Source organism: Ahaetulla prasina, chromosome 5 (assembly GCF_028640845.1).
Source record: "Ahaetulla prasina isolate Xishuangbanna chromosome 5, ASM2864084v1, whole genome shotgun sequence".
Lineage (NCBI taxonomy): Eukaryota > Metazoa > Chordata > Lepidosauria > Squamata > Colubridae > Ahaetulla > Ahaetulla prasina.
The window spans coordinates 60,537,614-60,559,876 of NC_080543.1; the positions used below are offsets into that span (position 1 = coordinate 60,537,614).

Consider the following 22,263-nt stretch of genomic DNA (forward strand, 5'->3'; position numbering starts at 1 on the left):
AATCCGCAGCAGGAGAAAGCCAACAAACCGTGGCACAAGAGGCAGATGGCAGTAGTAAGGGTAGATGTAATACCTCCGCTCTCATCCAAGTTGCAGAGGCTGAAACCCCCAAAGTCCAAAGTCGATGGTCAGAAGAGGGCCGGAAGACGAGTCCAATGGCTAGAGGCCCGCCAGCGAAACGAATCGGCCGAAAAACGGCCGGCTAGAAAACGCCGACTCATCGCCCCACCTCCGAGCCTCAGAACATGGCCTCCGAATCCACCGCCAGCCTACCCGGCCTCGTTCTCGGCAGCCATGTATCAGAGAAGGTCCAGAGACCTCTCCCATGGCTGCTCGAAAAGAGATCTCCCGGGCCGGGGGCAGCAAGCGGCTAGACGGGCCGCCAGGACATTGCCAGCATCGGAGGGGCCTTTTTCTTCGCCGGAGCCGAGTCTTCAGAACAGCGCCATCTTGCGCATGCGCAGAGCCTAAAAAGCTTCCTGCAAAAGCTCACGTCCCGTTTGCTTCTCTTTTATGTCTTATGGGAGGGGCCAATCATCTCCAAACCTTACTCCCAAGTCAACCCTGTTTTCTTAATTGTTCCTGTCTCCTGGCAGCTCTGTGAATGTGCACACTAGGAACAGGCTCATGCTATTCTTCTGCCTCGCTGATGTCAGACTCCAGAGGCAGCAAAGAACTACCAGATGGCCTTGGCCCCCTCTCTGCCTCCAACTCAGAGCCATCGTCCAAGTCTTCCCCAGACTCCAGAACTGGCCCACGTTCCTCCCCAACCTCCTCACTGTCCAAATCTGCTGTCAGCTCTGCTGGCTGCTGACAGGCCACAACACTGGTATTACTTCATGGGACTTCTACAAGAACCATCAAATTTTGTACCCAGGAGTATTTAGTTTATATTTAAATATTGGGAAGGTTATTGAGATGTTGAATGGTATGTAAATTAAATTACACGCAACTGTACTTCTCTTTTTCCTTTGTATTTTTCATTCCAGCATGGTCACCAAGGCATGGAACCATTATCTGGAGATGTAAATAACTAAATGTGAAAACAAATTGAAGTTTTTGAAGTACTAAAGTATTCAAGGAACAGTAGCTCTTATTCAGAAAATAAGAGGTCCAATTTGTATCACTCCCCTTCAAGATGCTAGTTTGTGTTTGTAGAGAAAGAATTCTGAATCCCTTGATCTTGCATGCTTACACTTCACGTCTATTTGAGGAATATTTTTACCCATCCCATTCTCTACGCTAGTTATGCACATTCTTGGACTGAATTTAATTGTCAACCTGGCTAAAACTATGTAATTTTAGACAAACAGAGAGAGACAGACAGAAGAGAGAGAATCAATTCTTTTGATGGAGATCATTAGGGGAAAGAAACTAATATAGGGATCCTCAAACTATGGCCTGTGAACTGGATACAGCCAGCAGAAGCCATTAAGCCAACCTGCGCAGGACCATGAGGCTGCCCTACCCACCCGCTGGCCCCCATCCTTCGGCTGAGCACAGGATTTATTTTTGCGAACCCCGCGGGTTGGAACCGGAACGTAAGGCAGAGTGTTTCTGGAGGCTGGGGAGGCCAAAAATGGGGTGCGCAGGGACCTCCATGCAACTGGCAGAGTACTGTAGGAGGACTGGATTGGAAGAGGAGGGCCGCCCACTCACCCACCCATCGGTCGGACTAGTGTTCAAGTTTCAAGCGAAAGAGATGTGTTACTTTGGGGGGGACTTTGGGATTGTCCCGCCTCCCTGCTGGTCTTCGGCATGCTGCTTGTCGGCCTCCAGATGTCAGATTCCTACCAACCAGCACCAGTTCACAGAGAGAGAGGCGGGGGGGAGAGAGAGAGAGAGAGGGAGGGAGAGAGAGACTTGTTGATTGTAAACTCCTTGGGGCTGAGAGGAATTGCTGTTGAGTTTCCTGAAGTGGACCACTAGACTCCTAAATAACTTAAAAAACTATCTAGTAAAAAGAAAAGTCAACCAAAAGAGTAACATGGAAACAAAAGCAAATAAAACACCCCCAAGAGCAAAACAAATTAAAGTTTAATTTGTGTGTATTGTGTAACGGACTGCTAAATTGGTCATGCCCACCCAGTCACATGACCACCTAGCCATGACCACCCAGCCGGTCTGGCTCCCCAACAGTCTGAGGGACTGTGAATTGGCCCCCTGTTTAAAAAGTTTGAGGACCCCTGGACTAATGAGTTGACTGGTTTCATGACACTAATTTTAAAGAATGCTTTGAGTAAATATTGTCAGTTACATTCAATTAATCCAGAAGTTTTTCAAAAGTCAGTTTAGAAGATAAGTAATGTACACTGAACAAACTTCAATGAACACACACAGGCTGATTATTTTTAAAGGGTTCCTTATAACTTTTTTTAAAAGTGCCTATTCAGAGCTCACCAAGATTGAAATTACCTGCTGATATTTAATTTACATTATGTAAATCTTTTTTTTTAACAAAGGTGAATTTTTTATGCTATGAATTATAAATATTTAATCAGAAAATTTAATTACAGAATATTCTCTCAATAAAGTCAATAGAGTACATTTCAGCATTATCAAGAAGGCTCTGCGCATGCGCAGAGATGGCGCACACACTCACATTTCCAACCAGTAGCAAAGGTAAGTGAATACCAGTACTGATCTATACCTATCTATACTGTCATCAAGCTGGTACTCCCTCCCCCTATGAATTCATGGGGTTGTAATTTCATTGAATGGGGGGGGTGCCCACTATGTTGAATAAAACTGTTTTGATCCATTAATTTTTGTTCATAAATACATTGTAGGCAACTTCATAGGTCTTTCATGCCCTGTCTTTTTTTAATTCCTGAACATTCAGCAGGTTATACAGTAGCTGTCTTGAATTCATGAATTGTAGCTAGTGCTCCTGAAGCACAAAGCATTTGAACCTTAAGAATACCATTTTTAAAAAAGAGGGTATCTGTTAAAGTCTCCCTCTAAGAGCAGAGACCACCAGCAATATTTTGAATTCTGTCCAATAAACAACTGGAGACAAAAAGCAGCCTTTATAATTATTACTGCCCAAATAGCTTTAAAACTGCCTGTGTTTTACAGGCAGCTGTATGTATGGTGAAAATGATAATTTCCAAGGAAATGGTAGTAAAGTAATTATGTATATCTGAGTTTGCTGTTGTTGTCTATCACAGTGACAAATATTGAGAGGCTTTATAGACTATTATTGCAATTGTTTTAGAAGTAGCAGCATGTAATTCCCCTTGCAAAACTTACAGCAACCTATAATTGTCAACCTTTCAAAAAACTGTCACATCCACACTAGTATGCCAGAAACTGCAGCTTTAAACCTTGTTCCTTATTATATTTATTAGAAGCCATTCCTTTGGAATGTAGAATCAAGGTGCTAGTGGTTTAGAGAAGGGACAGGCAAATGTTTAAAAATATTATTTATTTAAATCTGCTGCAGTTACATATAAAAAATGACAATATACTTACTTTTTGCACATTAATAGGTTTGACTTCAATATTTGTTTCAGAGGAGTAGATGAAAGACCACTTGATCTGGATGTCTTCCTCTTTGGATTTTGCTGAAAGTTTCAGCTGTTGATAATTTATGACAGTTTATTAAGGATTGTTATTTCTATTTTGCAAAATTAAGCAGGTGCTAGTTGCAGTTTTATATAAATTGCAGTTCAGCTTATGGTACAGAATCTTTCTTCTTTGAAATTTTTAAATTATGTTGTAAATATAAATTCGTCTAGAAAATCTGATATACTCTCCCAATACTTTGGGCCTCAATTCCCAGCAATTCCAATAGTAAACAATTATGCAAGATGTCGTTAAAAACTCTTGAAGAACAGCAGATTAACTAGTTATGTATGTTTACTCTCTATAATCAAAATGCAGTCTAGGACATGCACAGTCCAGGGAATTATGGCCACCTTCCAGATCAGTTAGTTCTCAATTTTCATAATTGATCATACTAACTGGACTAACTTTGGTTGGTGACACAAAATTCTGAGAGTTTGATCTTAGCATCTCTTTCCCCAGAGCCTCAGACTGGGAAAACTACAAACTATCTAATTGCTGTAGGAGAACTGATTAGTAAGTGCTTAGCATTTACATTTTTGACATAATTTCTGAGGGGTACACATTAGAATTTAGTAAATTTAAAATGTAAATGCTAAGCATCCACTGATTAATTTGTCCTACACCAATTACCATGTTTCCCCAAAAATAAGACCCTGTCTTATATTTTTTGAACCCTGAAATAAGGCAATAAGCCTTATTGCCATGCGTTCAAAAGCCCGATTGGGTTTATTATCAGGGGATGTATTATTTTGTGGAAAACAGGGTATAAATGAAGTACTCAATAAAATATAAAGATTTTAAGTTTCTGTTTCTGTCTATATTACTGTCTAGGAATTCAAAAATTTTTTAAAAAGTTTCCTGGCTCTAAGATTTTAAGTCCAAACATACAAAAGCTACCAACGTCCACATATATTATAACTGCTTCACTGTTCTTTTGTTACAAGCAATAAAACAAATCAGAAGCTACTTAAACATTATATCCAAAATGGTGAACTTGTCTCTAAATAAATCATAGTATGAAGTTATAGTTTAAATTTGGCTTCTAAATTGAAATGTTTAAAAGTCATTAAATATATTTCCTTATTTGGGTCAAGCGGGAAACTATAATTAAATGCAGTTTCCTTAATTGCAGAGCAGAATTATAAGGAGATTCCATGTAGGTTTTCAATACAATACCCAAATTGGACCATAATGCAGTAAATCCAGTGAACAATATATGGAAAGAAGGAATAGCGGAGTCTATGGTTGACAACAATATTGAACATGAGGAATCTAGTTACATGAAGCGTACAATTGACACCCATGGTTGAATAAAGCACTGAAAGCCTTATATATATATAACCTGAGACCTTCAAAATATGTTTAAAATAGTATTTTTAAATAAAAAATAAGGTAGAAATTATTAATAGGTCACTAGTTTATAAAAATATCAACTATATTAATCCAATATACTGATAAATATAAAATTAGATCAAATTTAGTTTTCATCCAGACCATACTATTTTTAAGAAGTGCTCCCCCTACAAATCACATAAAGACTAGAAATGTCCCCTGCCAGAAGAAGTTATGTACCTTGACTTACAAGAATGTACAAGGTGGCTAAATGAACTAATACATATGTAAGATATCTTACTGCAGAATTGGTTAATTTACATTCAAAACCTTACCTGCAAATGAAGTGGAGATAGTTTTACACTGTAAGCCTGACATTCTCCAGTAAGAGGTGCAGTTTGAGATACACTGACAAGAAAATGGAAGGAATTTCCAATTACATTACAGGAAACCACCTAAAATAATAAAATATAGTTTTATCATCAGCTGTATTTATTTGAATATTAAAGTGATTGCCATTTTTTGACATCATAATTCATATTTTGGCAGTTGCATTGGTCCAGAAAAGTAGGTTGTTTCTTGTCTCTTAGGTGAATTAAGCTTGTATATAATCTTGTCCATTGGAAACAAAGCTCATTGATGTAATTCTATTGCTATTATTTTACAACCAAACTAAAAGGAGCTAGCAGGAACCTGTAGTGAAATGTTGTAAGATCATTTTTCAAGCTTTGTTATCTACAGCATTCTCAAAAAACGTTGTAGATGGCAGCATCAATATGATAAACTGAAGAAATAAAGTACTTGCCTTTATAGCTGTATTTGTATGTAGATATATTCATTCCACACAAATCAGAATGTTGCATTAACAGGATCCTGTCTCGTATGAAAGCCAATTCACATATAACTGCATGGATGTTGGTATCTCAAGAAGATCAATATCAATTGAGTGATATTGGCAGAGGATTGAGTAACCCCATAAATTCTACCACATGGATATTCCCTCTGTTAGGATACTTAATTATATCTGATAAAGATATACCTAAATTTTAGCTTGCACTGCCCTTTCCCCAACAAAACATCTGTACATCCCATTCCAACACTATAGAACCCTATATTCAGTGCTGAGATATCTGGTTTTGTACCAAATTTATCAGATCAGGATGTTTATTTTTCTCTTAAAAGGTAGAAATACTTTACTTATTATTTAGGAATTTAAGGTTTAGGCATATCAAGCAATCAGAGGAAAAATCCTATCATTTTTATCTGCTTTTGTTTAAGGATACCAAAAGGTATCTTTAGGCTTATCTGGGAGCCTGGAAGAAAGCCCTTTCCCACAACCTTTGAAAGTGTTAATATCAGACTACTGTAATCTCATACAGCATTTCTGTTTCTCAGTCTCAAGGTATCTTCTTTGAGAACAAGTTTGTCTACTGATACGTATTAACTACTTGGTATCATTTTTGCTTCAAATATGGACAGTGTGACTCTCTGTTTTTGACACAGAAACATTTGTACTATTATTTAGGCAGCACTTTGTAAATAATTTACTGTTTGTTAATAGAATAGGAATAGGACTATATTATAGAATAGGAATAGGAATAGGAATAGGAATGGAATGGAATGGAATGCTTTATTGGCCAAATGTGATTGGACACAAATTTGAGTAACAAAGGAAAGTAACCCATGAAGGACTCAGTCCTTAGTTAATTTCATACCAACCAGACAACCCCTGCCCTGTTGAGTCAATGTTTCAGAGTTATTTCCTTACTTAAACAGAGAAACAGAAATAGTGGGCAAATAGGGAGTGGAAATGATTCTGAATTTCTGCTGGCTTCTCCATTTATTTTGTTTGTAGTAACGCTGCAAGGAGAAAGTCAGTGGGGAGGCCAGCAGGAAGATGCTAAGGTCCAGGCAGGTAAACTGTTGCTAAGTGAGAAAGAAAGCAAAGGGACATATGGAAGTGCGGGTCAGGAATGGTATGGATTAGGGAAAGCATGCAGAGGACATTGATTGGGGAAGTTGTACAGGGGGTACATGGGCCAGCAAGGGTATGTTAGGTTCCTTCCTCCTGGTCCCCTCTTCCTTCCTTCCTTTCTCTTTCCTACAGATAGGTAAGTGACTACTGCTGGGTGAAGGAGGGAGGGATTGTGAAACTGACTGAGAAATAGTCACAGAATACTGAAAATGATCACATGACCACAGCAGCAGCCAGTAGCACTGAAGCAGCCATGATTTCCCCAAATTTCATTCCCTCGGGAGTCATGGGTTTTAGATTTTGGATGCATTCTATAAGTTACCTATTTGAGGTACCTTGGTCCAAAAATTGTTGCCTTATGATGCACTATTTTGTCCAGCTAAAGGTTATGAAGACTTTTGTTTTAGTACTGTATAGATAGATTTCAGAACCAAATTCCTATTTAGCAGTTGGATTACCAATGCAATCAAACCTTTGTTTGAACTTTCACAAGTAAGTAGGGCAAACAATTTTTAAGAAGAAAAAAAGGGGGGTGGAATCTGCACACTTCTATGCATATTGGCTACTAAGAGTGTTTTTTTTTCTATTACATATACAATAAAATACATAGAAATGTATATATTATGGTTATCATACAAACTAAACATTTATTTGATTATATTGTCGGTTCATACCATGTTTCAAATTTAAATTCCCTTGCTATTTGTTTGTCAAGGCAAAATTGAAAACAAAACCCATTTCAATTAGAGTAACACAATGCTTTCCAAAATAGCTTACGGTACTCAATTTTAAATGCAGAGAACAAAATAGAAGAGCTTATGAACAACTACCAGGAGTTCACAAGCTCTATTTACAATATTCCCTTTTAGGCTGTTCTTCACCTAAAAATTACACACACACACTTCCTCTTTTCTTTTCTTTTTTCTGAAGGCTGGAAACCTATTTAGGTAAGTATAAAATATGCAGCTTTCAAGTGTTCCTTGGTCCTAATAATTAGGTACAACCTGAAAGATGTATAGCATTTATGGGAGCCTAAATGGAATAAAATCTACAATTCTTCTTAAATACCAGGATTGTCATGAAAACTTTATTTCTTCCTCAATGGTGTCAATTTCTTTCTTCCTCTACATTCAGCTCCAACTGATGAAGGCACAATCCTAACAATAAGGTTTGAATCAGTTTAAATTCTAAACTGCTCAAAAATCTGGACTACCACTAGACGGCAACAAAGAATTAGCATCTAATAGTTATCCATACATATGCAACATGTATGCAGTAAACCACATTTTAGCTGTATAAATTGATTAACCTAGCTTATAAAGCTTAGAACAAGAGAATTATGAAGTAAAGACTGCCAAACACTTAAACACACTGAGGTTTAAAAGATTGAAAAACCAAGTTGGGGAAAAGAACTAGAAATAACTATGAAAATGTAGAGGCCGACTATAACTCATACCATACCAGACTAAGTGCTTTAAAAACATACCTTTGTACGCTAATCAGATAAGTGCTTTTCTTGCTTACCTTTATCCTCATAACCCTTTTGGACTTTAATTAGAAACTTGAATTACTCTGCTGCTATTAGAAAATGATTTATTAAAATCAGAACATAATTGACTGCTATTGCCAGTAGCTGCTCAAGTGGGAATCAGCTTTGTGGAAGAGATATTGTAACTTCCCATTGAAAGCTACGTAAAGCTACTGATGGTTGACAAAGGAGTGACAGTTGATTGCGCTGCCAGTTTCAAAGCCATTTCTTTCCATAACTGAAATTCACAAGTAACCATTTGCAAGAAACCAAAATTTCATGAACAGTAATACCTAACAAGTTTTGGGGATACCTGGATGTTGAAGAAAAGAAAGGGGGTGGGAGAGGAAGAATATAGGCTTCTTTGATCTTGAAACTTTATCCTATATGATAGCTATATTCTTAAAATGGAATGTGGGAGGAATGGCAAGTTTGAATACATTATGATATCTAGTAGGAAATACAGGTTTCAGGTTAAACTTTAAAGGAGTAAACAAATGCACAATTAACTATTTCAGAATACATGAAATACAGGTTTTTTCCAATTGGAACAATTCTAAAGTTATATTAGTAGATTATAATAGAAGCACTAAGGAACTTGTCAGTGTTTATATTTTCTGGAAATTAATGCTTCTATTGTTTTAGGAAAACAGTCGGTACAGGCCAAATGAGAAGCTGAATAATTAGACATAATATTGTTTTCAAACCAGAGTAAGTCTATGTATTCTTCCCTAATTATCAAATCCTGCCCCATATTCCTAACTTCAGGTTTAGTCTAAGTTTCTGATTGTCATTAAAACAATCTGTTAACACTCTTAAATGATTTTTAACATATTTTGCTTATTTGTAAAAAATCACAAAAGAGCTAGCTGGGGGTATCACTAGGGGCATGAAATGTAGTAATAATTACTAACCTTTTGATTTGTAGTCTGTGATGATTTTAAAAATCAATTATTAACATAAATGCATGCCCAATTCTAGATAGAAAATATGTATTTAATAATGTAATCAAAGAAATATGAACTTTGCTTAAGGTGTGCCACAATCCAAGGAAAGTAAAACATTTTATATAAAGAAGTATTTAAATATAAAGGTTTGTTTGCCAACTGATCTCGCCCTACTCTTATTTACATAGGCATAGACTGTACTTCTGTATTTTATTTATTTTTATTTATTTTATTTGTCACATTATATATAAGCATAAGCATGAAATAACTATACGATATATAAGCATATATATAACCATAAGTATGTAATAACTATATGAAATTGTATACAATCAAAGGGAACATTAGGACAGGAACGGTAGGCATGTTGGTGCTCTTATGCATGCCCCTTACAGACCTCTTAGGAATGGGGTGAGGTCAATAGTAGATAGCTTTTGGTTAAAGCTTTGGGGATTTGGGAAGAGACCATAGAGTCTGGTAGTGCATTCCAGTCATTAACAACTCTGTTTCTGAAGTCATATTTTCTGCAATCAAGATTGGAGCGGTTCACACTAAGCTTAAATCTATTGTGTGCTCGTGTATTGTTGTGATTGAAGCTGAAGTAGTCTTCAACAGGAAGGACATTGTAACAGATGATTCTATGAGTTAAGCTCATAATTTACTCCATAATGCCCCTTATATCCTCTTTATTCATAACTATACTTTCATTTTATATTATAAGAATGATTTTTATGTCAGAAAGACTAAATAGTTATCTCTGCTTTTATGGGACACTGGTAAACCAATATGCTTCCTGTATTCTTGGCCTTTTTTAATGTGAAAAAATAGTAAGCTGAAAACTATTATCTGCAAACAACTCAAAAAATGTATCATCAGTTAAATCACATAATTTATTTAGATTGGATTCTGACATGCATCCAAATTACTAGCAAATTTACTAGAGAAAGGATTTTTAATGTATCCATTTTATTATTTTGCCAATTCTATGCAACCCTTTTTTTTCTGATACACTATAACTATTTTACTGTACAGCTAAATGTCAATCCACTGAATCTACCCTTATTAATACTTTACTACTAAGCATTAATTCCTAATAAACACTATTTGTGTAACGATTAATATAACATAGATAACAATCCATAGATTATATGTACCTAACAGTGCAGAACAGCAAAACACTAACGACATAAATTGAAGTTTTTGTGGGCATGCCTACCTCAGTTTGAAATATTTTCGCCTTTTCCTGTACATGCTAATGACATTAACAAAAGAAAGAGAGAGAATTCAAGAGAGCATGCATCGGCCCTCATAGTAAGGAAATACATAAGCAGCTGACCAGTTTTATACATGGGGCTCCGCCTTATAAATAAAGGAATGTCAAGAAAAAAACCCTCACCTTTTCTTCAGCAGATTTTACTACACTTATTATTCCTTGTACTGCAAGCTCTTGATTCTGATGAGCTGCATCTTCATCAAATGTAAACAAGCAGGTGTTCTGGAAGAGATAGGAAGAAAAAAAAAAGTGACATACACAAAGCTATTAAAAAGGCCTAAACATTACTGAAATTGAAAAAGTGAACAGCAAACACTGGAGAAGTCTAAATCAGTGAAAGTTGTGCTTGAAATAATGTCTATTAATAAGATGCATGGCAATGCGCTTTCTGTGCAAGCCCTCAATTTCCCTTGAATAGGATGCTTGAGCTTTTGCCAAATTACAACAATTTATATAAAAGAATCAGAGGTGAGTTTCAGCAGGTTCTGACCAGTTCTAGAGAACCGGTAACAGAAATTTTAAGTTGTTTGGAGAACCGGTAGTAAAAATTCTGACTGGCCCCGCCCCCGTCTATTCTCTGCCTCCTGAGTTCCAGCTGATTGGGAAGAAATGGGGATTTTGCAGCATCCTTCCCCTGGAGTGGGGTGGGAATGGAGATTTTACAGTATCCTTCCCATCCCATGCCCACCAAGCCATGCCATGCCCACCAAGCCACACCCACAGAACCAGTAGTAAAAAAATTTGAAACCCACCACTGAGAAGAATGTCATGTTATGTAAATTTTAGCCTGTGATGCTGAGGAATAAAGTTAAGAACCCAATCTTCAGTTAAATGTTGCTTCATTATATATTCACCGGGCCGGTGAATAGCGCAGGCTGGTAAAGCCTGTTATTAAGAACACAAAGCCTGCAATTACTGCAGGTTCAAGCCCGGCCCAAGGTTGACTCAGCCTTCCATCCTTTATAAGGTAGGTAAAATGAGGACCCAGATTGTTGGGGGGGCAATAAGTTGACTTTGTAAAAATATACAAATAGAATGAGACTATTGCCTTATACACTGTAAGCCGCCCTGAGTCTTCGGAGAAGGGCGGGGTATAAATGTAAACAAAAAAACAAAAAAATTAAAAAAAAATCAAGACTTCTGCTATTTCAAAGCTTTGCTAATGTATTTAATTATGGGAGACCCTGGTAACCACCTGTACTATGTTGCCGGTCTATTGCTTAGTAAAATTAATTCAAATCATTCTTATCATCAGTGGTGATTCACAGAGTTTTAAAAATAAGTTTTAAGTGTAGAGTCTTAGTTCTTCATTGTGTTACCTAGATTAAGGAATATTATGAAAAAGCAACAGCACCCGCAGGAATTAAATCATGTGAACCAAAATAAGGTGGGGTAAACATATGTTTGGTTTCAAACTTCCACGGGAATAAATAACTGAGAATTGTAACTAAATGCAATTTGTTAATCTGGTTTAAATATATTTGCATGTACTCTTAAGAAACCTTTTCTGTGATTTGCTGGATTGTCCATGTTCAATTTTGCCATCAAATTTACAGTATAAAAATCCCTATGGACCTAAAAAAATCCTACTTTTGGCTGGTTTTCTCAATACAAGTACTATAGTGCAGTGTTCACTAACCAGTGGTCCATGGAAAATTTTGGTGGTCCACAGAAAAATTATTTGCAGTTTTTATATTGCACTAAATATTATTTATCTTTTAAAAAAAATCATATTAGTGGTCCGGGGGATTTAAAATTATGAATTTAGTGGTCCTTCAGGTCCAAAAGGTTGGTGACCCCTGCTATAGTATATTACAGGGGTAGTCAACCTTTTTATACCTAACGCCCACTTTTGTATCTCTGTTAGCAGTAAAATTTTCTAACCGCCCACCGGTTCGGGGGGAGATGCGCGAGCTATTCTGGGACGAGGCTCTTTTGTTTGCGGTCGCACTATAGCGCCATTTAGTTTCAATTACGTAGTGTGAACTAAACTTATGCGCGGGAGATACAAATAGTATATTTTCAGAAATTTAAATTGTCACAGGGAATTTTATGAAAACCTAATGAACATGTTTTTAAATAATGCTATGAATTTTTTTTAACAAATCAATTAAATTTAAAAAAAGGAAAGTGCTTCAGTATTGGACAAAACCCCTACCGCCCACCATGAAAGCTGGAACACCCACTAGTGGGCGGTAGGGACCAGGTTGACTACCACTGGTGTATTATAATAGGCTTGCCTATATAATATCTTTAGCTCCCTTCTGGAGGGCTCTCTCTTCACCTAGGTCTTGTTTGTATGAGCTTATTTTGGTTTTCCTTTCCTTTGTTCTTTCCTCACCTCTTTAACGATTATGTACTTCCTTTTAATTTACTTTTATATTATTGTATTTAATATTTGATTATAATCTGCTTTGAGATGTGACTGTATGCTATAAAATATATTAAATATAACATAATTCCAAGAATAAATGCAATAATTTTTCATCTTCATTTAAACATAGAATGCTTCACAGAATGCACTAAACCATAATTTAATTATGTTTCATTGAATACAGCTGAGGACTTAAGACTACAATTGAGCCCAAAATTTCAATTGTTAAGCAAGGCAGTTGTTAAATGAGTTTTGCCCCATTTTATGACCTTTTTGGCATGGTTGTTAAGTGAATCACTGCAGCTGCTAAGTGAATCATGTTGTCATTAAGTGAATTTGGCTTCTGCCTTTGACTTTGCTTGTTGGAAGTCAGCTGGGAAGGTTACAAATTGTGATCATGTGACCCTGGGACAGTGCAACTGTCATAAATATATGCCACTAGCACTGAAGTTGGATATGTGGACTAAGGATAATGGGAGTTGGATCCAATCTGGAAAGTGTCAGATTGGAGAAAGCTGTTCAGCCCCTCATTTTTTTTAAAATCAATCCTTAAGTAACTTCATGGGCTGCCCCACCCCACTTTTCTGGCATCTTGTTTAAGAGGCCAAACCAAATGATTTAATTTGTATTTTGAATGATTTTCCTGACAAAAGGCAGCAGGCAGAGAACTATTCTCTTATTATACAGTCAGGCCTAATTTCACAAACTGTGGTATTCTGTACATAAAATTATGCTATACTAAATATAAATGTTCATCACGAAACTCTTGTTTGTTTTGGTTGCAATAAAATGAATTGATATATTTATGACTGCAAACTCTCTATTCTTTATCTTTCCAAATGTGTTTAAATATAAGAAATAATTTTATTTCTTATAAAATAAATATATAGTACAGCATGAAGGAGAGAGGGAACAAACATGTTCATCTTATTTAAATATCTAGTGGAGAACAGAACTCAGGTGTCATCTACGGTATATTGCCAAATACAATAATAAAGAACATAACATCTGTGGCATGTGCTTTGTGATGGACTGTGTTCCCTTTATTCCAAGGCTTGTTTGTTATGGTGGCGAAGCAACAAAAACAAATGCAGTTTTGCAATGACAACATTGTTTTGAATTTGGAAGGCTGAGTGAGGAAGTAGAAACACTGTCTGCCAAGCAGTGAGCTAAAAAGAAGAGGATGCAGTTGCCTTCTTGGAAAGGATGTACGCAGGCAAGGTATTGTTAATTTCCTATCAGAGTTTCTACAGTAAGTTTGTTTCCTACTCTTTGACCCTCTTCCCCAAATTACTGTTTAATTTTCCATTTTAAAAGTTATTACTGGAACACACACAATAGCATCCTGGAAAGTCACATTAAGTAGGATAAGTGAATTTTCTCAGCCATTCCTCAAGAATAAGCAGGGGAAAATTAATGATCATTTTATCCTATTTACTATTACTTTTTAGAAATTTAGGAAGGAGTCACCATGACTATACCTGCAAATACAGGTAGTCCTTGAGTTATGGCCACAATTGAGCCCAACATTTATGTTGCTAATTGAAACATTGAGGGAGCTTTGCCCCATTTTACAACCTTTCTTGCAACAGTTGTTAAATGAATCATTGCTGTTAAGTTAGTAACAGGGTGAATCTGGCTTCCCTATTGACTCTGCTTGTCAGAAGGTTGCAAAAACTGATAACATGATCCCAGGACACTACAACTGTCATAAATATGAACCAATTGCCAAGCATCTGAATTTTGATCATGTGACCATGGGGATGCTGCGATGATTATAAGCGTGAAAAATGGTCATAAGTCATTGTTTTCAGTGCCATTGTAACTTTGAACAGTTACTAAATGAACTCAAGGACTACCTGTACTTTTAAGGGTTAGGGAAGAAGAGATTATCACCTCTATCAGGATAGAGATGGATGTATTCCTCGGGGATGAAATCTGGCTGAAATGTGCCGGAATGCCTAAGATGGGGCTCCGCCATGTGGAGGGACGGATTGATGGAGGTGACAACGGAACTGGAGGGACGAGGCAAATTCATTCTGTGGGCTACGTCAACCCCTATTATGGTCCGGGTCATCGTGGTTCTGTGTGCTTTGAAGTGGTCTGTGATTGTCATCTATCAGACTATTTATTTTATTCGACTATTGCCAGGGCTCTGCCTTGGAAGACTGATTGTCAAACTTTTTTCCCATCTTGCACCAGGCCCTAAATGGACTTAATTAAGCTGAGATAGTTTTTTGTCATCTTTATTGAGCAGGGTCAATGCCACCTCTTGCCGCCGATTTTCTATGAGATATTCACCTTTCGAACTTCTTCGCTTGCGAGATTCCCCCGCCTCGCAAGAATGGCCCTCCACGTTATTGAGGGCCTGCCTTAATGAAGGCTCTTGGGACCCAGAGAGGTGGCATGCATCTAAGAAGAATCTTTGGGGTTTTTTAAATAAGTTTTTAACTAAGGGTTTTTTAAAGGGAGGGAGGGTAAGGACGGGTGGGGGGGTATTTCGTCAGGGAGGGTGCCAGGTCCAGTGTGTGTTCGCGGCGTTACGGTAACAGGTCCGAATGTGATGGGGGAGGGTTCTGTTCCAGTCTATCAGGGTTGTTCTATCAATACGGTAAGCGGGAGAGGCAGATATGGCGGAAGGGGGGGTCATATCAGGTTTCAGGGGTACGCCCTCGCTATTTGAGAGCGATCGCGTGCTCCGGCCCCCCAGATTTTTCCCATTCCACGAGTGGCCAGAATACTCAGGATTTGGCCTCCGGCTGATGTTATGCAATGCAAGGTCCGTGGTTAACAAAGCCCCCCTGATTTCAGATCTAATTCAGGAGGGGACCATGGACATTATGGGCATTATGGAGACCTGGTTGGGCACGGAAGGGGGGGTCCCCCTAGTGGAGATGTGCCCACCAGGTTTCCGAGCATTCCATCAGCCAAGGGCCCAAGGTAGGGGTGGGGGGGTGGCGGTCATTATCAAGGAAAGCCTGGAACTGAGGGAAACCATTGTGCCTCAGATAGCTGGTTGTGAATCCCTCTATGTTAAGTGGGGTCGTAGGACTCAGGTGGGCTTGTTGATCACGTACCTGGCTCCTTGCTGCGTGACAACAGCCGTGCCCGAGCTGTTGGAGTTGCTGGCCGGGTTGGCAGTTGAAACCCCTAGACTGTTGGTCATGGGGGATTTCAACCTGCCTTCAACTGGCGCGGCATCCTCGACGGCTCGGGAGTTCATGGCTTCCATGACGGCCATGGACCTGACTCAATTAGTGGAGGGCCCTACTCACATCGGGGGAGGCACTCTAGATCTGATTTTTGTCTCTGGCCAGTGGGTGAATGATCTGATTTCAAAAGAGTTAGTTATCGAACCTTTGTCATGGTCAGATCATTCTCTTCTTCATCTGGACTTTTGAACCGCTACTCACCACCGCAGGGAGACGGAACCAATGCGTTGGTTCCGTCCCAGGCGCCTGATGGACCCAAAGAGGTTCCTGACGGTGCTTGGGCCTTTTCCTGAGAATCTGGCCCGCGGCACGACTGAAGAACTAGTCGCAGCCTGGGAACAGGCCGCGGCTGGAGCTTTGGACCGTGTCGTGCCTTTGCGGCCTCTGACCCGGCGCAGGTCTCAACCAGCTCCTTGGTTTTCCAAGGAGCTGAGGGAGATGAAACACCGGAGAAGACGCCTAGAGAGTGTCTGGAGATCCAGCCGTTCTGTGGCTGACCGGACACTAGTTAGGTCCTATAGTAGGACCTACCTAGTGGCATTGAGGGATGTGAAGCGTTCCTACGTTTCCTCCTTCATTGCGTCAGCAGATAACCGCCCAGCCGCCCTGTTTCGGGTTACCCGCTCTCTCCTTCAACAGGAGGGGCGGGAGGACCCATTACAAGGGCGTGCCGAGGAGTTTAACGGTTATCTATACGATAAAATCGTTCAGCTTCGGGATGGATTGGATCAAAATTGGGTAGATCCAGGCGAGAGTCTCAAGACCCGTCTTGTTGAGACTGTTTGGGATGGTTTTGACCCTGTGACTCCCGAGGACATGGACAGGTTGCTGGGAAGGTTGAATGCCACCACATGTTTACTGGACCCGTGCCCCTCCTGGTTGGTGCTGGCCACGCAGGAAGTGACACGAGGCTGGCTCCGGGGGATTACAAATGCTTCTTTGCGGGAGGGGGTCTTTCCCGCTGCCCTGAAAGAGGCGGTGGTGAGACCTCTCCTCAAGAAGCCTTCCCTGGACCCAGCTGTTTTAGGAAATTACCATCCAGTCTCCAACCTTCGTTTTACGGCGAATGTTGTAGAGAGTGTGGTGGCATGTCAGCTACCCCAGTACCTGGATGAAACCGTCTATCTAGACCCGTTCCAGTCCGGCTTCCGGCCCGGATACAGTACGGAGATGGCTTTGGTCGCGTTGGTGGATGATCTCTGGAGGGCCAGGGATAAGGGTTACTCCTCTGCCCTGGTCCTATTAGACCTCTCAGCGGCTTTCGATACCATCGACCATGGTATCCTGCTGCGCCGGTTGGAGGAGTTGGGAGTGGGAGGCACCGTTTATTGGTGGTTCTCCTCCTACCTCTCTGACCGGATGCAGACGGTGTTGACAGGGGGGCAGAGATCGACCCCGAGGCACCTCATGTGTGGGGTGTTGCAGGGGTCGATTCTCTCGCCTCTCCTGTTCAACATCTATATGAAGCCGCTGGGTGAGATCATCAGTGGTTTTGGGGTGAGATACCAACTGTACGCTGATGATACACAGCTGTACTTTACCACCCCAGGCCACCCCAACGAAGCTATCGAAGTACTGTCCCGGTGTCTGGAAGCCGTACGGGTCTGGATGGGGAGGAACAGGCTCAAGCTCAATCCCTCCAAGACGAAGTGGCTGTGGATGCCGGCACCCCGGTACAGTCAGCTGCAGCCGCGGCTGACTGTTGGGGGTGAGTCATTGGCCCCGATGGAAAGGGTGCGCAACTTGGGCGTTCTCCTGGATGGACAGCTGTCGTTTGAAGATCACTTGACGACCGTCTCCAGGAGAGCTTTTTATCAGGTTTGCCTGATTTGCCAGTTGCGCCCCTTCCTGGACCGGGATGCCCTATGCACAGTCACTCATGCTCTTGTTACTTCTCGCTTGGATTTTTGCAATGCTCTCTACATGGGGCTCCCCTTGAAGAGCACTCGGAGGCTCCAGTTAGTCCAGAATGCAGCTGCGCGGGTGATAGAAGGAGCGGTTCGGAGCTCCCATGTAATACCCATCCTGCGCAGACTGCACTGGCTGCCTGTTGTCTTCCGGGTGCGCTTCAAGGTATTGGTTACCACCTTTAAAGCGCTCCATGGCTTAGGGATATTTACGGGACCGCCTACTGCCATCTTGTATCTCCCAGCGACCTGTGCGATCTCACAGAGAGGGACTCCTTAGGGTGCCGTCAGCCAAGCAATGTCGACTGGCGGCCCCCAGGGGAAGAGCCTTCTCTGGGGGCTCCCATCCTGTGGAACGAGCTTCCCCCTGGAATTCGACAAATACCTGACCTTCGGACCTTTCGCCGCGAACTTAAGACTTATTTGTTTCGTCTTGCTGGACTGGCTTGAATTTTAATTTCAATTTTTAGCTGATTTTATGGGGTTTTAATTTTATATTAATTTTTAGTGTTACTTGTATTTTAATATTAGGCCAAATTTAATAAGTTTTTTAATGTCTGTTTTTAATATTGTATGTATTGCTGTATTTTTATTCTGGCTGTAAACCGCCCTGAGTCCTTCGGGAGAAGGGCGGTATACAAATTAAAATATTATTATTATTATTATTATTATTATCACCTTTCCCCCTGAAAGAGACCCCCCCCCCATCCCTTTGAATTCAAGATAATTTCCCTTTAGGGTAGAACCATTACTAAGCAGGTTCTGTTGATTTTTTTTAAAAGCCACTTTCCCACACACAACAGGATTGCATAGCAAGACAAAACCCTACAGGTCAGTGCAAACCTTTACACGCAATCAAGACACATTTTTAAGCTGTAGAAGCTCCCCAGCCCAGTACAATGATTATCTCACTAAGGCGCTGCTTGAGCTTTGCGTTCTAGTTTTACCCCCGTGGCTCAGTTATATCTGATGCTAAAAACACCTGGCTAAAAAGTACCGAAGTTAACTAGAGCTCACGGACGTCTCATTACCAAAAAAAAAAAAAACCAAAACAAAACAAACCACCACCACCCTGCTGGACTGCGGTCCGTCCGGTCATTCACTCACCTCCCGCAATCCGGCTTCCTTGTTCAGCGCTGCGATCCAGGCTTTCTGCCATTCGCTCTTCCAGCTGCTCAGGGACAGCAACCAGGTGAAAAGGGAGCGACCCTCGTCCTCTTGTAGGAGTCCCGGGCGCGACGGCCGGGGAGGCGGCTTCCCACCGCCTTGCCGCAGGACGCTCAGGCCATATTGCACCAGGTAGACGGTCAGGACGGCCAAAGCGGCTGTAAACAAGGAGAGCAGCGAGAACCGCTGGAGTTCATCCAGCCAGCAAGCCAGCCACGACATGACTGACCATATTTACCGGGCCGGCTCGCTTCCTCTCAAGAGCGGGGAAGCCCTTCGCATGGCAAGGCGCCTTCCCTCCGCGGCAAACTCCGGGCATGCGTCTTTCCCTCCGGTCTCTCAGAGTAGCCTCTCCCGGGCCAAGTCCACAGCCGCGGCCGGGAGCGAAAGGGCGCGGATGACGAAAGGGCTCGGGCCAGGTGTTCGCCTTCCGCCTCGGCCAAATGGGCGCGCTTGAGAGGTCGGAGAGGCGCAGCCGGCAAGATGCGGCGAGCGGGAGCGGCAACGTCACGGGAGCGGCCCCGCGCGCAGCTGAGCTTTCACAGGACTGACGCACGGCGCCGCCGACCGCGGGCGACGGCCGGGAGGAGCGGTCAAGCGGGTCACCATAGGAAAACATTCCCAAGCCAGAAAGGAAAAGCGGAGGCGACCCAGTTTGCGCCCTCTTCTTCCCGAGGAGCCGGGCGGGGATTTCTCCCGCTGCCAGCTACGTGACGCGGCGCGGCGCTCCTCTTTTCCGGCTCTTCAGGCCTTGAAGTTTAGGGAGACAAGGCTTCGCTGGAGGCTTCTCACAATCACTGGAGGCTTTCAAAAAGTGACTGGACAATCGAAATGGCATAGGGAGGGGCCCCTGCTCGAGCAGGGGGTTGAGTAGAAGACTTCCAAGGTCCCCTCCAACTCTGTTACTATCTATGCTCTGAGGCCGCTCTATTGCACAACTCCGGGACGTCCGCTCGAATCCTAGAGCAGGAGTCCTCCAACCTTGGCAACTTTAAGCCTGGGGGACTTTAACTCCCAGAATTTCCCAGCCAGCTGGGGGATTCTGGGAGTTGAAGTCCCCCAGGCTTAAAGTTGCCAAGGTTGGAGACCCCTCTCCTAGAGCCCTTTCAAGGTGCTGGCTGCAATCCCTGTGTTGGAAACTCTTTCCCCATACCCTTGGCTTGGGGTTTTCTTGCCTTCCACTGGACAACAGCTGTCCCTTTGCTGTGTCTCAAAAACGAGGTCAACCAAATTGTGCCCACATAGGAGGGAAGGGTTGCAACTGCAAAGAGCAAGGAAAAGTCCCTGTTGCTTGCTCCCCCACCCCCACCCACCCAGCGCGTTTGCTTGGGATTACCACTGCCACTCCCATGACGCTGGGAGGCAGCAGCAGTTCTCTTCAGCACTGGTGGAAGTAAAGGCTGATATCTTAGTGGAAGACAGGCAGTGGCATCTGAAACATTCAGTTGCTTTTATAAGAATGGCAAAAGCCGTGTCATCCCACAGGGTCTACCCCTTTTGCACCCTGTATGTGCAGGATCACAGGATGGAAAAGGGGCAGCGTTTGATTTGAAAACTTTATTGGGCTGTCATCCCTTACCCCCCAGCCCCCTGCAGATGCACTGGAGGTGGCTGGTAAGAACATTGACCTCATGGAATACCTTCCACAATCTTGGCATTCAGTGGAACCAAAAAGAGAACAGAACAACTTGATTGCCCACAAGGCTCTGCTGTTTCCAGCAGCCAAAGGCGAAATGACCATGGTAATACATCCGTGGCCAGATGGGAGAGGATGGTCCTTCACTCCCCTCCCTGTGAATCCAGATGGTGGCCCAAAGCAGGACTTGAATTGATTTTTCATAGAAACTACTTTTCTTTTATGTACACTGAGAGCATATGCACCAAGACAAATTCCTTGTGCATCCAATCACACTTGGCCAATACAAAATTCTATTCTATTCTGGATTTCTTTGACGCAGCCTGCATTTGCTTTAGTGGCAGACTGGTCCTCAGATGAAAACTTTGGTGTGAGGACATGTCATCACTCTTAAGCAAGCCATCTCGGAGCTGAGCTTTATTGTGCCTCAGCAACATCTCATAGTTTTGATTGCAGGACATTTCAGGGCAATGGATAGTGCCTTTACTTCTGTCTTTTTCTACTGATCCAACATTATGTACCAATAGGGAAAAAATCACCAGAACCTTTCCTGAATTAATGCCAGAAATTTCCTGCCCGTCATGTTATGTTCCTTTTATGCTCTATAGACCCTAATTTTTCCTCAGGTACATTTTTTTCCTTTTTACTTGTTAGATTTAATATCAATTTACTCATTGTCTTGGGAATATGCATTTTCTCAGCATATGGAGTATCAAAGAATTGCTATTTCCAAGACAAAAAGAATCTGTACTTTTCAAAGTCACTGCACTAAAGGGCCCTGCCAAGCCATACCTCACCCTGCTATTCCCTTTGTCTCTGCTTGATTTTCTCAACTCTAAATAAAACAGATCCTTCAGTTTTCAGCAAAACAGGGAAGCTACCCATCAATTTTATTTTCAAAGAAAACTTATAAGGTTCATTTGGGGATCAGAAACAAAGATTTTGGTTTGTAACTTGCCAACTCCCCACCTTTCTGGTTAATTTTTTAAAAAATAAAAAGGGGGCATAGGGAATTTAAACGTGCTATCTGCTGGCAGATTATCTGCTTTACTGGGGCCACACTACATTCCGTAATTCAACAGAAATAAACACTCCAGTTTTAAAATAAATTCAGTATAACATCCATAAAAGCCAATGGCTCCTAGAAGGAATGGATCCATGAAAATGATTGAAAATTGTGGTCACAATCTAGGGGTAAAATAGGTTCCATATGGCTAAGTTTTATGAAAGCCTAGATGGTCAACTCCAAAGAATGAAGGTATGTATGTTCACAAAATGGCTGCCATAAAGGACATTGCCAGTAAAATGCACATTAGCCAGAAGGCAAAACAGACACTTCTCC

The 22,263-nt window shown here is 41.4% G+C and overlaps 1 protein-coding gene across 2 annotated transcripts in view; it reads right to left on the reverse strand.

Annotated features, from left to right (window-relative positions):
• Positions 1-20,245, reverse strand: part of C2CD2 (C2 calcium dependent domain containing 2) — a 43,785-nt gene extending 23,540 nt beyond the window's left edge. The window contains exons 1-4 of one of the 2 annotated variants that reach the window (XM_058186942.1): positions 19,226-20,241; positions 10,749-10,847; positions 5,238-5,357; positions 3,475-3,579 (exon numbers count right to left, since the gene is read on the reverse strand). In XM_058186942.1, the coding sequence (XP_058042925.1) occupies positions 3,475-3,579; positions 5,238-5,357; positions 10,749-10,847; positions 19,226-19,507 (606 nt within the window). In that variant the 5' untranslated portion in view covers positions 19,508-20,241. Of the gene's footprint in view, positions 1-3,474; positions 3,580-5,237; positions 5,358-10,748; positions 10,848-19,225 lie in introns of both variants that reach the window. The other variant, XM_058186943.1, reaches the window with a different exon arrangement.
• Positions 20,246-22,263: the final 2,018 nt, after the last annotated feature.